Source organism: Limulus polyphemus, unplaced genomic scaffold (assembly GCF_000517525.1).
Source record: "Limulus polyphemus unplaced genomic scaffold, Limulus_polyphemus-2.1.2 Scaffold1637, whole genome shotgun sequence".
Classification (NCBI taxonomy): Eukaryota; Metazoa; Arthropoda; class Merostomata; order Xiphosura; family Limulidae; genus Limulus; species Limulus polyphemus.
The window spans coordinates 67694-87021 of NW_013667247.1; the positions used below are offsets into that span (position 1 = coordinate 67694).

Below are 19328 nucleotides of genomic sequence, written 5' to 3' on the forward strand. Positions count from 1 at the left end.
CGTGGCGTGATACTAGTCACGTGACCTCGCTGACGCAACAATATATAAGTGGTTTGATGACTACAGAACTTCAATGTGTCACTGACATTTTTATGATTCTGTTTGTAGTTTAATATATATAAATATCTATCTATATATATGCTAGTGATTGCATTTCTCGAGACATTAATATTTTGTTAAAGTTGTGTAGAAATGCTGGGATAAAATGTGTGCTTTAGTTGAATTAAATTTGTATATAATGCCTGAACTACTGTGGTTACTTCTTGCGAAGCTCATATACATTTGCTTAGATTGTGTAAACAAACAGAAAGAATGAAATGAGCAAATGTAATACTACTAAGTATGATGATTTACAGCTTTGGATGTGTATACAGAAGGTTATCCAATCAAATTCACAGTTTAGAAAAGTAAAAAGTGTGGTATATAAACATATCATAAGTTTCTACCTTCATATGTTGATATATTATTATTATTATTTTACATTTATCAATTATTTTGTGTATGTTTTCACATGACATGTGGTAAAAAAGCTACTAAGTTGATGATTTTGTTTAGTTGCTCCTTTGTCATTCTTTGGAGATAATTCCTTTTGTTCCCATGGTATTATGGCTGTAATGCTACACCTTGTGAAAGAATGTAGACAGCTATGTCCTCCAATGGTAGGTAAGTTGGGTGATATCTAAGGTTTTAACCTCTCCTATGTTTCAATTGAATTGACCAAAAATGACATAGCTGGTGCTTGTATCCTGAGAATATAGTATTATAGAATTTGATATATTAATACTATGATATTTTAGCTTTCTTTCTCACTCAACCTCAAGCCCTCAGTTTGGTAAGTGAAGTTTTAAGTCCTTTCTTTGTAAACAGTAATACTCTCCTAAAGCTTAACTTGTAACTTTAATTCTTCTTAAACATATTTATAATTCATTAAAAAACATCTTTTAACAATGAAGTACACATTAAAAACCATTTAAGAAAGAAATACTGTAGCTAGTTACATCAAAATATTCTTTACACACACACACACACACATATATATATATATGTATATGCACACACTGATACACATATATATATATGTATATGCACACACTAATACATGGTAAATGCACTTTAATATGAACTAAAGCCAAGTTAGAATCATACACAATAGAAATACTTCAGCATTAACAACTTCAACTAATACATTTATAAAATACATTTCAAATATTATAAGCAAAATTCTCTTTAAAAAAGATGAATTTCAAATTCATATAATACATAATATTACAGTACAATACAAGCCTTTTAAACAATGATACAAAATGAACCTTTTAACAATAAAATTACAAATAAAACATCACAAAAACAAAATAAACCTTTTAAAACCAATCAAAAGATACAAAATAAAGTACACACAAAGAAAAACAGAAGAAATCTTTTCAACATCAATTACAAACTATGAAGAATAAAAACCCTTTCAATACAGAAAAACAATACTAATCAATAGGAAACTTTAGAATTAAACAGAAACGAAACTGAAAATGCCTTGAAAACGTAGAAAAAGAACACATTTGAATACATACCTCCAAAATATTATTCATGCTGAAAGTAACATCATATATGCATATATATATATACACAAACTGCAGCTACGATACAAAAACAAAAGCCTTTTTTGAAAAATAACACAAAAGTAAAAGAAAAATGCAGAAATATATTTATCATACATACAACCTTTGAAATTAGTAAAATAAAATGTACAATATATACAAACTTACTCAATAGCAAGCATAAAGTTCAACTTCCTTTCCCTTCAACTCTATGAGCAGATCCTCCAGTGCAATAGTTGTCCAGTGATTGGCTGCAGTCACCATCCTGATGGTGTCTTGAGTTTTGGCCAGGCCCTCTTTGTATCTGCTAGCTTAGCCAATAAGTGGCATACTTCCTCTTTGAGCTGTGACAGAGGCATAACTCTCCACTGCCCTTGTCCAATATATGGCTATCTCCTGATAATGCTTGAGGATGAGGATCTGCTGTGGTATGGGTTGTTTTTATTGATTACAAGAGGCAATGTTGTGGGAAGCTCAACTTTATGCTTCTGATGGGTTGTTTCCTGGGACCTCTTAGACACTAATTGCTCAACTGTCATTGATGATGCAACCCCTATCTTTATCTTCATACTGTCCCATGAGGCCAGTGACATCTCTGGGCTAGTTATGGAGGTTGAGACACTCTTATTAACCCAACAGGTCATCATAGATGGTGAAACCAGTTGTGGGGGTTTCTGATTTTTCCTTTGGTGTTTGAAGTTTCTGCCATGGTGGTGGTGAATACAAGTCAGACATTAAAGGATGCATTGTCCCTGCCTTCCTAGCATTTAGCTACCCTTCAAGGTGACTTCAACTCCAGGAAAAGCTTCTTGGGATTTAGAATGTAGTGGTGCCCTGTCAACAGTGAGTGCACACCTGCTACCTTCACAGAGTTGTATTCATACACTTTCTGTCAGGCACCTCACAAGAAACTCCCAGTGCCAAGTCATCCACCAGGATTCTTTTTTCACAGGTGGTACTGCAGTGGTAGTAGTTGAGCCACTTGCAGGGTCAGTGGTGGTCTGTGGCAGGTTCATTGAGGCACCAATAGTGGTTTTATCTGGTATGAGGTTTGTCTTTATGGGGTAGATTTTCATTTGACTGTGGCTGCTCATCATTGGAAAACATAATCACAAACTCAACAACCAACTTGATAAGATCCCATATAACCAGTGCATCAGCCAGCAGCACATCTTCATCCATGGGTCATACCAAGTTGAAAGTCAGGCAAGTTCCAGGACTCTTCATGTTGGTGAGGAGTCCAGCTCCTTGCCAAATAGGAATTTCATAGAGTCTCGATTACCTTCATAACTTCCCTTTATGGCAGCTTGGGTTACTATAAAAACAACACCCAGTTACTGTGGTAAGGAAATAAGATCAAGACTGCAAAACTAGTTCCTTCACATGAGCTGACTCAGGTAACTATGCACTAACCTATACTTTTATCATTCAGAATCCACCAATGCTTTCATCATCTTTCCATTGTGACGTTTTTACAGATAAAAGTTTAGTACTAACTTGGTGTGGTTTCAAAGTGTCATTACATGTATGTTACTTTCTGCCTAGTCCCCTTTAGTAAGCTAACAGCCTATAACTGCACCTTGTAATGAAACATGTTAAGAAGATATTTAGGAAACTGTATACTTACTAAGAACCTAATACATCAGCATGATTGAAAATATTCCATCATAACCAAATAAAACACTGGGTACACACAGTTTATATTTGTTATGATATCTAAGCTACTGCCTTGGAATTTCTTTTCTACTACTTATAGTTTCACTTATTCATAAATATTTCAGTTTGATCCAATCAAAATATCTTATATTACTCTAACTGAAAAACAACAGGTAAAACTGTTTTCTCACAAATGTAGTGTGAGTTTCTCCATTACTCTTATCCTTCCATGAAAATTTACTACCTGCCAAAATTGTCAAAATTAAATTATTCTCTTGTTAATAATAATAAAAATAATGGGTACACTATATCTTCAAATAATACTTTACAGGTAAGTCATCACAGTTAACCTTACATCACAAGATATTAACATCTAGATTAAACCCTTTGTTTCCACTTATAAGTTACATAATAGTTGTTGTAGAAATAAAAGACTGCTCTGACAGCTTCTTGATTGATATGGCTAGAATAGTTGGTGTAAGTAGATGTAATGACTAGTGCATTACCAGTTTTACGAATAGCTAGAAGTTCGAAAACTCAGCTGAAATGGTATTGCAGCCCTCAAATTCTGAGTTATCAGTATTGTAAGATGGTGGTATTGTAAGATACAATAAATATCACTACATTCTATGATTACTACTCAATTACCATATCATAAGATCAACTGGACCAAAAGGGCTTTGTGACTCTTATCTTCTGACCTATCAAGTAATTTCACTACTTGAGCTATCCATAATATATCGGGTGATAGTTGCTCAGTTAATACAGTTTAGGGCAAAATGTACAAGTAGATGTAATGCCTAGTACACCAACAGTTTGCACAACTGAAGATGATAAGTAGATGTTCGAAAACTCATTTGAAAGGGAATTACAAACCTTACTTTTGGATCTATTGAGTGATTTTTTGGGACAAAATGTTTTACAGGAATCACTCATCTGATCTAGCTGGGTAGCAAAAGCTGTTTTCAACTGAAAAGCATATAACTTTTTCACAAGCAATGAGGAAGGTGTATTTTCCCTGAGTGTATATTAATATATACAGAAGAACAAATATTAATCCTGAATGATAGGAGCTTTAGCTGAAAGTTTAAATTTCACTCAATTCTGCTGAAGATTATTTATTTTGTGATGTCTGAAAGAAAAATGCAGTGAGTTTGATGGTTCATACATAGCAGAACATTTCTGTGCTGTGACTGCTATTGAGACATAGCTTGTGTAATGTAACCCAGAGACACCTATTTTAAGCTTAGTGTATGTGACAACATGAAATGGAGATACATGTACATGGCAATGTATGTGAATAAGTAAATATGTGTGTGTACAAATATTAAAGGAAATTATTTTGGAGTATTGTATAACACGATTGGTTTAGATACATAAAGAATCCATCACTCCCACATCTGGCTTATCGTAAATGTCCTGATAAGTACTCTCATCTCTTTCCTCATCTTCTGGATTAGAGTGGGATAAAACAATGCTCTTGCCCTCCTCTGAAGAGTTTATCTCCTCCTCTAATTCCTGGGAAAGCCAGTTTGCTTCAACTTCATCAGTAAAATATGGGTATAGTTGAAAATTTGTACTACATACTTTCATTTGCCTATGGGCTTCTGTAGTTCGTTCATTAATCGACTGACTTGTCAGCACAAGATGAGGTACTGTCCAGCTGGATTCAAGTGGCTTTTGTGCTGCTGGCATGTACCAAAGCCACAACCCATCTCTTCTCTGTCGTGTTATAGCAACCCCTTTTTGTCATATGGTGGCCTTCCCTAACTCTTGACGTGTACATCAACTAATGCAGATCCTAGTCACTTCGCATTATTCTAGTGGACATCATGTGATGTCCACTATAGAGGGAGGACTATACATAACATCTACAGGGAGCAAGACTTCCAACCTGAACATGATCATGTACAATGAACAACCTTTTATACTCTGCTCAGTTGCATGATATGCCATCATGACATACATTAAGTATTCATTCCAGTCAGGTATGGTTAGAATTAATAAACTTAGCAAGCATGCACTTGACAGTGTGTATTACCCACTCCACAAAACCATCAAACTGGGGGGATAAGGTGAAATACACATCTTCATCATACTTACCGCTTTACACAGTTCAGAAAACAGGTGCTCCAATCCAAGCTATTCAATGCTCCACCAATGACTGTACTTATGTATTGATCAATGGATAAGCTTGTCTCACTTATGAAGTAGTGAATGGTCACTAGTATAAACAAATGTTCTTCTTCAGTCGCCAGGAATGGACCAACAAAATATATGCCTATTCTGTACAGGAATGAACCAACAAGCCTGCTGGAGTTTACCCTGTTTAGAGGCCCGGCATGACCAGGTGGTTAAGGCACTCGACTCGCAATCTTCGGGTCGTGGGTTCGAATCCACGTCACACCAAACATGCTCACCCTTTCAGCCATGTGGGCATTATAATGTGATGGTCAATCCCACTATTCATTGGTAAAAGAGTAGCCCAAGAGTTGGCGGTGGGTGTTGATGACTAGCTGCCTTCCCTCTAGTCTTATACTGCTAAATTAGTGATGGCTAGTGCAGATAGACCTCGTGTAGCTTTGCACGAAATTAAAAAAACAAACCAAACCCTGTTTAGACTGGCATTTTTTTCTGGCCAGCACACACTGTACAGTGCTGATAACAGTGCTGTTTGGATTAGAATGAGGTCAATAGAACTGACATCAAACATCAGCACAAGTATGAGAAATACCTTGGTGTTCTCTAGTCTTTGTGTTACAAAAAGTCTAGAGAATTTCATCCCTCAAAGTACTGAGAACCACTAACTGTAACACTGGCTGAGAACCACTGTTTGGTGGTTGATAGCAGAGGTACAGCTTTATAAAAGTGTCAGTAGTTATATGTGTCCATGCAATATTACTTAATTAAAGCTAGTCATGTTTTACTTTGTTGCACAACAAGGAATGTCCATGCTAGATTTGAGTTGTTCAGTTGCTCTTCATTGAGCTCCTAAAGCACTAATAATGGCATCCATCCACGAGTGGAATCTCCTACTGCCTGATTTTTTGTAGCTATGGCAGAAAGGTTTTCAATTTCTATACAATGTCCAGGATCAAGACATTCAATGAATGTGCTGCAGGACAATCCATCAGCATATCCACGTTGCAGACTCAGGTGTTAGTATATGAGTAAATCATACATCTGTAGATCTGTTATCTAGTGTTCTATCCTCCCTACCAGCTCACTTTTTCAATATCCAGATGCCAGGTCTAACATATTGAACTATCAGGCCCAATGTAATGCATCTAGACAATCGCCTATTTGTGGTAGCAGAAAGGCATCAACGTGATATACCATGTTCACCTTTTTAAAATCAGTACAGAACCTGGAAATACCTTCCTTCTTTCTGACAATTACTACTGGAGATGATCAAGCATGCTTTGAAAGTTGTATGATGCCATGCATTAACATCTGTTGTAAATTAGTACTACATCCCCAGTGCTCCAGAGAAGCCTGCATTGCAGTTGGGTAATTGGATGGTTGTGACACCTCTATCTATGTGATGCTGTCTGACTTTTGTTTGACCCAGTTTGTCATCTGGTACTACAAACATATTGTGATATTCAGCCAACAGGTCACTGAGTTATTGCCATTGCACTGAATATAGATCATCTGCAAAATCCTCCACTACTGTACCACATACTTACTTTTAGATGCAGCATAATAGATGCATCTCTAGTATTATCACTATCTTTGGTTACTTCCACATTGCTCATGGTGCCAATGCCCATTCCAGCATGAAGCTGAATAACCAATTGTTTATAATTGCAGAACACCAAGATTTCATTTCTTCTGAGACAGATAATTGCCTGAGGTAATGCTGCTTGCTTTCTGGACAGGAAGCAGTTTCTTTTATGCATGACACTACAACTGTGTAACATAACACTAACACACTAAACTTTGTTCATAGTTAACCATAGAACACTACTTGTGTGTGCATGGGGTACTGTGACTTAGTCTCCAATGTGAACTTGTGCAGTCCACCGTTCCTGAGTTTAGTTTGGCTGACAGTGTATAACTCTCCCATAGCACATCAGTTCACCTGTTGCACCAATAAAAATAACTAAGAAACTCCACAGTATGTCCATCTCATAGCATAGCATTTTTTGAGTGATGTCTCCTATACATAATCAGAAGTAACCTCTTCATTCATGTCTAGTTTATATCCATTTGTCACAACAAAGTTTATATCAAGTGACCAAATTAGTGGTTTTGCCCTAAGTGCCTAATATTCCATGAGATCTACCAGTGGTGTGCCACTCCTCTATCAACCAGGAACTTTTACTCTTTTAGACACATATCAAGACTCACCCAGTCTTGAGAGAGCTGGGCTAACCACCAAAACTTTTACTACATGCCAGACCCAACTTGGGCTTCATTAGTTTCCTGGAGCTGTAGCAGCATTGTTCACTGTCTATTGTTGGCTTTTCTGTGCCAGCAGGACCTTGGTCAAAACCATTAGCCTTGTCTATCTTGCTGTTCATCAGGGTACAGGCATTTAACTCAGAAAGTTACCCAATGCTCCACAGGCAAAGCAAATGCTTTGCTCCTCTCTTCAAGGATGACATCCAGGTAGAGGCATGATTGGAATAGGCTGTTGCATGTAAACCATGGGAGGACCAGGATACCAGTGTGATTACATCATAAAACAGGGATGTGTGGGTGTTTGGTTAACCCTTGGTTAGGCTCAAGCTTGGTGCAACATGAGTGCCTGGTTAGTACAGTCTGGTCTGTTTGGGATATAGCCACTGCAGGCAGCCTTCTGCCTCTTTTGTGATTATTTTGAAGGTACTATTTCACCTCAAAACCTACCTCAGTAAGGGTGAGATCTCTCAAATCCAGGTGGTGCTTTGTCATTTCCACAAACTTGTCAATGAGGTTATCCTCGTAATCAGCCAAAACCATTGCAGAGTAAGCCTTACTGTGCAAATGGAGCAAATCATCCATGTAGATGGCCAAGTTCTCTGTGGTACCCCTCTTCTATCTTGAACTTAGCTCAATGGACCACTAGATTTTCCATCATATTGTATATTTAGCACAACTTGGCTATGACCATCTCACAGTCCCAAAACTTATACCTCACTCAATTGACTCAAGATCAAGCATTTTACAGCCTGCTTTGGAGACCAGCCATTCCAAGCAGGTAACTGATTGAAACACTTCAGGAAGTAGCCTAAAACTTCCTTTGCTACACTCTTGAATGTTGATGGAGTGATCTGTTTTGCCTCACTTATGGGAACCCTGGTCATGGCTGGAACCTCTCCCTCACAACTTCTCAGCCATCATGAGGCTGAGATGTGAGATGTCCTCAACATAATGGGCACAGCATGGTACTCAGAGACTTCACCTTTCATGTGAGTAATCAGTCTCTATACAATGAAGTGCTGTCAGCAGCTCATCCACTGGCTTTGTGTGTCCCATGACTCTTTTGTAATTCATGGTTGCCTCAGCAGTTTACCTCTTGGTTCAGAGAGGCTCATATAGCCTCATAATTCACTATTTGGGTGAGATAACTTCTGTTGGCAGATATAACCCACCAATAAAATATCCAGTCTCTCCTTTGTATTCTCAGGTTACTCTGGCTGGCAAAAGTCTAAGAGTCCTATACAGACCACCTCATTTAGTTTCAGAAAACATACCACTGCTCTGATACTCAGTCATCCATGCTTCCCTCAGAAGAAGAGCATGAACAGCTGTTCTTGGTGCACCAGACAGTGACAGCTTTTCTTCCTACGACCTCAGCTGAAATGGGATAGAAGTCATGGACCTTCACAGCTTTGGCAAATGTCCAATGTTCAGGAGATGACTTTTCCTAGACTCAACAATGTTTTTGTACAGCAATCTCACTTCAGCAACTGACTCTTTATCATTAGCTGTATAAAATGCTATTTTTATTAACACAAAGCCTTTTCAAACTTAAATAACACAAGAGTAGGAATAAAGGGCCACACACAAACTCCAGCAGAAAGTTGCACAATAAGATATCTCGATCATGGCACCAAAATTTTCTCCATTGTAGCCTATGTGGTATGTTCAGGTAAAAATGATTATTCCTATAGCAGTGAGATAGGTCAGCTGAATACCAAGAGATCAGACAAGATATCCATTACAGAGTAATAACTTGTTTCTATGAACACCTGAGTTTGTGAGAACAAAAAAAAAGAAAAAAAAAAGAGTGACTGGACACAATGTAAAATATAAAAAGCATAATTTTTATTAAAATATAACATAAACACAGTTTATGTACTTGCTTTGGACATTGAGTTCACTAGAAGGAAATAATGAAACAGGAAAAATTGAAAATATAAAAAGCACAATCTATTTACAAAGTAATATAAACACATTGTATGTACTTGCTTTTGGCAATGGATGTTCACTTGTACTGGATTGGAACTGTTCTCTCAAACTGACAGATTGAGATAATTTACCAGACAGTTTAAATGCAATGTTCCTTACTTCACAGTTAATATTGGATTTATCCAGAGTGACTAGTGCTACCACATGACTGGTCCTTCTCATTCAAGCATAGGTTGTAACCTCAAAATACCACCTGATCAACCTTTGAAGAACACTGCTGTCTACCTTCTTGCTCAACATGCAGCATTACACCCATCCACCCATGGGCAGAACAGGTGTGACCTCCATAGAGTGACAAAAGAAAAAAGGCAGCTGAATTAAATCACTCTTATGACTCTCTTGACAACATATTATGTGAAAACTGCATGTAATCAGACATAACTGATAAATTTAGAATAATACTATTTTAATACAAGAAGGTAGAAAATGCTTGGTATGTTTCTATGCCACACCCATACATCAGATAAGAAAAATATGCAAAATATTTGACAGTATATATTGTGATAAGATTTCCAGAATTTGAGTTAAATTTGTTTTTCACACCTTTTTTTTTATCTTTAGTTTCTTCTCTATCAAATAAACATTTCCAATAGATGCTATTTTTAAGGAGAAAGTATGATTTTAATTGGAATAGACTAAAACAATTTAAACTGATCATTTAGTACAATTGTATAGTTTGTATTTCTTCCACTTTCCTGGGAAGAAAGAGAAAGCAGCTAGCTAAATTCAGCTATTTCATCTATGAATTCTTCTTGAAGTTTGTCTGTATAAATGGGAACAATGTATTGATGTGGAAACACTCACTCATTGAAAGATAAATGTTTTTTAATTGAGCCATTTGACAGTCAGATATATTCATCATGTTGTTATATGTAAGGAGTAGATTTTTGTGAAGTTTATAATTGCTAAGCAAGTACACACATAAAACAAACCACTGACATTCTTAACACTGAAGTGGAAAAGCATATAAAGCACAAATACCTTTTTGTATTATTTTGCTATAAAATTTGATACAAGTTCATTAGATGGGAACTCCCAACTGTTAGAATTTATTGTTGTATCTTAAACATTAGTGCTATATATTTTTTCCAGCTTTTTTACCATTTCCTTGGAGGAAAAATAACAGAATTGTATTTGTTTGCCTCGTTTGTCAAATGTACTTATATTTATTAAAAAAAATATTTACATTTTTTATTAAAGATATACTTAATTAAAACATATTCATCTTATATGTCACTACAGAAAGGAGAAAAATTAATTAGAAGATATCCACAAAGAAATTATTTTAACCATTCATTTCATAACTGTATTTCAGTGTCTTCCTAAGGGACCTGGAGAACTGTAGCAGCATGCCTGAATTGGTTGGATACTGTTTTGTTCAGAGGGTTTGTGTTTTAATATGTACATTATTCTAGAATGCTCAGTTTTCCAGAATGGTATTATTAGTTTTAAATAATTTAAATTTTATTAACAAAGTGAACACACTGTATTAGTAGAAGTGCATTTTTTGTCTTTTCTTTAATTCTGAGTGATGACATTATCAAAAGTGTCATACTTTATAGTTAGAGACCATTTTATCAAAAAGGAAGTGCTCTTGAAAACAAAAAAATAGTTTGAATTGATCAGTAAATTTGTTTTTCAGTTTTTAAGAATTGAATCATATGCCATGTGAAAATCTTAAGATGTACTCTTCACAGATAAGAAACTTTACATAAAACATATTAGAGTTCTTCTCTGTGATAAGCTCATTTAAGTTTAACTACATATGCTAATTACTGGTTCCATTTACATACAAATATTCAGAAAGCTACAGAATATGATGAGTTAGAACATTTACTGTACCAATTACATGCACAAAGCGTTTAACAATATTTGTTTCAACCACATCTTTACAGAGAGATGCTTTACACAAGCTCTATAGCACTTACTGCATGAACAAGCCCAAATCTGAAGCTTTGAGAAGGCAGTGTGGGGATGAAAACTTGTTCTTCAAGGTAAAGATTCTCAAGTTTCACAATTAAATGTATTGAAAAATTTTATTACTCTCTTTCTCTCTCTTATCCATAAAAGAGATAACCATAAAAAATAGCATTATTATTATTGGCATGGTTCTTGTGTATACCATACAGTTAATGACTCATTTGTAATATAATTTGTAGATACTAGTTTTTAATGTTTGTTTCACATTATGATTTATAGCTGACTATGAACTATCTTATAAACATTTTCTTTGTATTAATCCTGTTGTATACCTTTGAAAAAAAGCATAAAATTTAAAGCTATATAACGAACATAATGGAAAATATGGTAAAATAATTTAGTCTAGTTCTATCCAAGCAGGCATCATTGGTGACTTGCTAGCTAGTTCACTATATCTGATATCACTCTTTTCAAAAGATATTTGTTAAGTTAATTTATCATTATCTCACCTGATGGACAAGATAATCATACTAATATAATATAGCATGGTGATTTAATCAATTAATTGATCTAATCAGTTACCTATGAGTAGCAATTATAATGAATAGTGTAATGTAAACTAATCAGTTAATTGAACTTATGATAAAACTGTTCAACAACGGTAAGGCATATCATCTACAAATTTATTTATCCAACAACTCAAGAACAGTAAAACATATTTACAAATTCATCTTGTTCAACAATTCAAGAACAATGAAACAAAGAATCTACAAATTAATCTTGTTCAACAACTCAAGTACAATAAAACATATCGTCTGCAAATTCATCTTCTCGAACAATTTAACAAGAGTAACTCATATCATTTACAAATGTATCTTGTCCAACAACTCAAGAACAGTTAAGCATAGCATTTACAAATTTATCTTATCCAACAACTCAAGAACAGTAAAACATAGCATCTACAAATCTATCTTGTCCAACAACTCAAGAACAGTAAAGCGTAGCATCTACAAATTTGTCATATCCAACAATTCAAGAACAGTAAAACATAGCATTTACAAATTCATCTTGTCCAATATCTCAAAAACAGTAAAACATAGCATTTACAAGTGTATCTTCTCCAACAACTCAAGAACAGTAAAGCATAGCATCTACAAACTTAACTTGTCCAACAACTCAAGAACAGTGAAGCATAACATCTACAAATTTATCTTCTCCAACAACTCAGGAACAGTAAAGCATAGCATCTACAGTATCTTGTCCAACAATTCAAGAACAGTAAAACATAGCATTTACAAATTCATCATATCCAACAATTCAAGAACAGTAAAACATGGCATTTAAAAATTCATCATATCCAACAATTCAAGAACAGTAAAACATGGCATTTAAAAATTCATCTTGTCAAATATCTCAGGAACAGTAAAACATAGCATTTACAAATTTATCTTAACCAACAATTCAAGAAAAGTAAATCATATCATTTACAAATGTATCTTCTCCAACAACTCAAGAACAGTTAAGAATATCATCTGCAAATTTATCTTATCCAACAACTTAAGAACAGTAAAGCATAGCATCTACAGATCTATCTTGTCCAACAATTCAAGAACAGTAAAGCATAGCATCTACAAATTCATCATATCCAACAATTCAAGAACAGTAAAACATGGCATTTAAAAATTCATCTTGTCAAATATCTCAGGAACAGTAAAACATAGCATTTACAAATTTATCTTCTCCAACAATTCAAGAACAGTAAATCATATCACTTACAAATGTATCTTGTCCAACAACTCAAGAACAGTTAAGCATATCATCTGCAAATTCATCTGTTCAACAACTCAAGAATAGAAAAGCATAGAGCTCTAAACATAAAAAAATCCAATGATAGCTAAAAAAGAAAGGTCTAGGATATCCAAATTTGACTTACCTAAAAATAATTCAAGAAATGCATAAGCCTCCATACATGACACCTCAGATAATAACTCAGAAAATAAAAAAGGCATAGGATATCCAAACATGGCACTTTAGAAATAACTTAATCTTAGCAACTCAGAACAGAAACATAAAGATCTAAACATGAAACATTCAACAGTAACTCAAGAAAAGGAAGGCATAAGATATCCCAAGTTGATTTTGGTATCAATGACTCAAGAACAGAAAGTCACAGATCTTCAAATATAACTCATCCAACTGTAACTCATGAACAGGCTGCCAAAATTGACAAAATCAACAATAATTCAAGAACAGAAATGCATAATATTTCCTTTTTTTTTTACATTTTCCAGGACATATTCTTAAATTTCAAATAAAGTATAATTATAAATTTAAAGAATACTACTTGTAATGGTACACCAGAAGTGAAGCACCAAAAGATTGGATAGTCTATGCCTGATATAACATACTAGAGCCATGTCAGGGTTTTGTATATGTAGGGACCAGGATTCTTTTACAGTAGGTGACTGGGATTTGTTGGTGATAAATTCAAACAATAAATTTACAGCACACAATCTACATGTTTTAAAATAATATATTCAGAACAAGTCAAACGTATGCATAAAATTTTTTTACACTATGGAATATCACAGTTGTATCTAAAATTCTAATTAATTCTCTTTTCTCGTCAAAGTCCACACAGGCTGGTTCAGTTACTTCAGAACCCAATTAACAAGATGAATTAATTTTCTCTACTCTGTTTCTTACTTGATACTCTGTGGGTTAGCCCTGTTGTATCCAGAACTTTAAATAGTTATCTCCTTTTCATCAAAGTTCACACAGACAGGTTCAATTACTATAGAGAAATTTTGAGAAGACAAATTATTCTCCTTAACTCTGTTAAACTGTGAAACTCACTTCAAAATATCACTCGCTAATTTAATGTTTCCTGACTTAACTTGCACTCACAATATATATATATATACATTGTCCAACTAAGGCCTAGAACATTCTAAAAACTATGAGATGATATGATGTAACAATACTCACTTAATGCAATGAGAAAAATACAGAAGGTTTGAGTAATATGATGTCAATTTACAACAATTGAAGTACACACACACAACATACAGTTCTCACTAAGTTAAGTAATGAAATTTGTCATAACTATTGCTTTTAAAATAACTTTTAAACAATCTTGTTTTAAAAACTAAATAATCATTAAATATTAGATCACTAAATGAAGTAAATAATAACTGTTACACTAAACAGTCTTATATATCCAACAACTATTGTCATAACTATTGCTTTTAAAATAACTTTAAACACTCTTGTTTTAAAAACTAAATAATCATTAAATATTAGATCACTAAATGAAGTAAATAATAACTCTTACACTAAACAGTCTTATATATCCAACAAGCCTAGATATAAATGTTTTCAATTTCTTTTGCTTCCTAATATTTTGGATTATATCTTTAAAAATATATCACAAAATTTCTAAAAAATAAACTACTATTTTACTGTGTATATTGTACAACTAATGTCTGTCTTGCAGCTCAACATGCAAATATATTAATTAGCATATCTTTAGTATCATTTAGTATAAGTAACTTCTTTTTAATATGTTTACTTTTAATTACAAATTTACTCATTTTGTCTTGTTTTTTTTTTGGAGAGTTCATCAAATTTAAGTGACAATGTCATGATATTTCAAATAAACCAAATCAAAACAGTTATTTCAAAACAAGACTTAGAGAATGAAAAAAATCTGAATTATTCAAATTTAGAGTTGCTCACAAGTCCAAATGGATTCCATAAAGTTTGAGTAGTCCTAATACAGAATGCTCCATAATAAAGTACACTAGTTCTAAGATTAAGTTCACTTTAATAGTTATACACAGAATTTAACTAAATATCATAAAGCTTCTGATGTGTAAATATTATTATAAAACTCTCAAAGCCTTACAGTGGTTTGAATGCAAGGCCACCTCTAATACCACTCTTAAACTATAGCTCATTGACAGCTTTACAGCTTTTTTCAGTTTATCTTACTTCAATACCAGAATCAAAAGCCTTGATACATGGTGAAACATCAGTGTCTAGAAGTTTTGGCTTTATTGATCAGTTTTTTACATATGTATCTCCCGCTGTTCATAATCTGTTTATTTATTCAGGGCTAAGCCACAAAAGGTCATTACAACATCTTTTAAAATTAAAATGTACTCTTATTACTGGTTGATGTGGTAAAAGCCCATTTCAGCTCATGGCTGTAGTGTGGCCAGCTAGTAAAAACTGTAAATAATCCACTCAATCAAGGACTTTATATACAAATCAAAGGCTTCATTTAAGTTAAAACCAATTAAGCTAACAGTAAATTTCCTACCATGCTATAAATGTGTATTAGTTTTAATAATCAATTATCATGGAAGGAAAAAGCTACTTAAATATTGACAAATGTTAAATGTAAAATAAATTTTCACTTTAAATCCATGGATACCAGTTTATTACCTTGAAATGTTTTTAGCAACTACAAGATTGTTTATTTGACAGGAATGTCAGAAGAAGTTGGGACACAAACTACCACTAGGAGCATATTTGTTGAAACCAGTCCAGAGAATAACAAAATACCAGCTACTTATCAAGGTATAGAAATATGTTTGTTTTATAGGCAACCTGTAACTATCAGATACTTTCAGATCTATATTTTAAAGGAAAGATTATGTTTTATTGCTGAATATTATAAACCGAACTGGCATAAAAAAGTGGTCTCTAAAATGACTTGTATTAAAATTCATTGATACAAGCATGAATATAATAATGAATTAAATAGGTTATATCTAACTCCAAGATTAACAAGTTGTTTATAGTTTACTTTAAAAATACTGCTACATTTTGTCTCTAAGATTTTAAAGAAATTAGTTTTATTTTATAGCAAAGCTATGTTTCATTGGCATTTATACTTGTTTAAGTAAAGAATGCTTTGTACAGGATTTGTTGAAGTACACTGATGATGAAACAGCACAAGAAGAGCTCCAGGAGGCTTTAGATACTATGTTGGATGTCCTGAAGTATGTAAATGACAGCATGCATCAAGTGGCTATAACTGGATTTCATGTAAGTTTTAAATGTTATCATCTGTTAGTCTCTTATTTTATTGGTTAGGGTACTCAGCTCAGAATCTGTGGATTGCTGGTTTGAATCCTCTCACTGAACATGCTCACCCTTTCAGCCATGGGGTGTTATAATGTGACAGTCAATCCAACTATTCATTAGTAAAGAGTAACCCAAGAATTGGTAGTGGGTAGTGTTGACTAGACACCTTCCCTTTAGTCTGTCAGTTCAAAATTAGGGATAGCTAGTGCAGATAGACCTTGAGTAGCTTTGAGTGAAATTCAACAAACAAAAATACTCTTACTTCAGGTCTTGTATTTCTCTCACTCATAGCTTGAATGTCTGCTAATTAGAACCAGGACCCATTTAAGTCTATTTCTCCTGTCAGGATCCACAAATCTATCAAACAGATACCATAAGTGTGTCGGTCAGGATTGTTTGTCTTGAGACAAGGACCTTACTAGTCTGACAGTCAAGTCTTCTAATTCTATCCCATTGACATTGACATAGACATACAAGTTCTGGTTTCAGAACTTGTATGTCTATTAATTTAGACTTTATTATAAGACCAAATGTTGTAACTCTGACATCCAGGATTTGTATGCTTGATAATTAGGACTCTAAATACTAGTCTGTTGTAAGTCTGTTATCCAGACCAGAACTTGCAATTCAGTTTAGCAGAATCTGCATGTCTGTCAGACTGTCACTTAGAACTGTATGTCTACTGATTAAAACTTAATAGTTTATTGTGAGACCAGGGCTTGTTAGTTTATCATCCTGTGTTTCTGTGCTAATTAGGTTGCCCCCTGTTTTATTGCAAGGCTAGGAAATGTGCAACTTTGTCATTCAGTTGTGACTTGTGGGTTTTCTAATTAGGATCCTCTACTTTATCAGTACTAAATGACTGGTACCAAATTATAGATAAATTTCCAGGAGAGTATTTGAAATGAGAACCAGTGTAAGATGGAGGTAAAGTTTAATTATTGCACAAGCAATAGATTCTCTTATTTATACAAAATCATAAAATTAATTTATAAGTAATAATAAAGCAACTTAGAAGTATTTGAGAATTGTTATTTAACTGGATCACAACTCTAATTCTGTGAAGAAACTTTGGGCTAAAAAGAAGAAAGTATACTCTCAGATACAACAACTGTATGCCTGTCTTCTGGAAGTTGCTACTTTATAACTTAGTCTAGACCTGTTGATATGTATCTTCCAGGTCATGGACATATGTACATTGAAATTTGTTTGTCTATCTTTCAGGCCAGAATTATATAGCATAATTTTCAAGATCTTCTGCTAATGAAGACCCAAAATCTCTCTTGAGCAGAAATTCAAAGCTTTTTAGTTATTTGATTTTGAATGATTATTCAGGATCATAACTTCATAGTGCTGAGTAAAAACACAAAAATAAATATACCAAATCGTTGTCCATAATGAATAAAATGTAGTAGTAGCATTTAAAAACGTTTTTGTGCATTCAATATAGAAACTATTTGGCCTTATCTATTTGTTTTTCGTCAATAATATTAAAGATTTTTGAAAAGTCAGTATTAACTAATTAGGATCATATATCTGGTGAAACTGTTGAAAGCTTGCTAGAAAATGTTTGAATATTAGGAAAATTCTTTTATATATGTGTACACCATGCGTTAGTTTTTACCCAGGTACTAAAGAAAATTAGCTCTATAGGTGTGGGGATAAGTTAGCAAATTGGACAGAAGAGTGGCTGGATGGAAGAAAGCAGAGAATTGTTATAAATGGAGTTCAGTCAAACTGGATTAATGTCACAAGTGGGGTACCTCAGGGCTTAGTCTTAGGACCTTTACTCTTTTTATTGACATCAATGACATAGATGAAGGGATAGTCAATAAATTACTTAAATTTACAGATGATATTAAGGTCTTCAGTGTTGCTAGCTGTGAAGAGGATGTTGCTGATTTACAAAAGGATTTAGATCATTTAGTGAGTTGGGCAAATAAATGGCAGATGGGTTTTAATTATAATAAATGCAAGATAATGCATATGGGTTATCATAATTTGAATTAAAAGTATAATTTGGATGGAAATAACCTTAATGATGTTGTGAAGGAAAGGGATTTTGGTGTAATAGTCAATCAGTCTCTAAAGCCATCCAAGCAGTGTGTTGTTGCTAGTGGTAGGGCAAATAGGATTTTAGGTTGTATCTATATATTTATTGAATACAAGCCTAAAGAGGTTATACTTTCATTGTACAGGTCACTGGTTAGGCCACATTTGGAATAATGTGTTCAGTCTTGGGCTCCTTGGACATTGAATTGTTGGAAAGAGTTCAGAGAAGGGTTACTAGAAGGGTTACTAGAATGGTGCCTGGGATGGAGGGGTTGTCATATGACAAGAGGCTGAAGTCTCTCAAATTCTTTTCTCTTGAAAAAAGAAGAGTTAGGGGGGATCTGATTGAGGTGTTTAAGATTGTAAATGGAATTGATAGTGTTGATGTATCATCTTTTTTTATATTTAACAATGAGAATAGTAGGACTAGGGGACACAAAAATATATTTTGGCAAGGTAGGAGTCATTTTCAGCTAGGACAGTTTTATTTTCTAACATGGTGGTTGGCCTTTGGAATGGGTTGCCTTCAGATGTTGTAGAGGCAGTAAATTTAAATGAGTTTAAGAAAAAGTTTGATAAGTATATTGTTACGTCTCCGTTTGTTAATTGATTTTT

General features: G+C 34.0%; 1 protein-coding gene across 1 annotated transcript in view; it reads left to right on the top strand.

Moving 5' to 3' along the window:
* LOC106464391 (guanine nucleotide exchange factor DBS-like) overlaps nt 1–19328 on the top strand; it is a 73878-nt gene that overhangs the window by 40545 nt on the left and 14005 nt on the right. Inside the window, exons 14-17 of the mRNA XM_013924522.2 lie at nt 10963–11032; nt 11543–11641; nt 16059–16151; nt 16497–16622. Coding sequence (XP_013779976.1) covers nt 10963–11032; nt 11543–11641; nt 16059–16151; nt 16497–16622 — 388 coding nt within the window. The remainder of the gene's footprint in view (nt 1–10962; nt 11033–11542; nt 11642–16058; nt 16152–16496; nt 16623–19328) is intronic.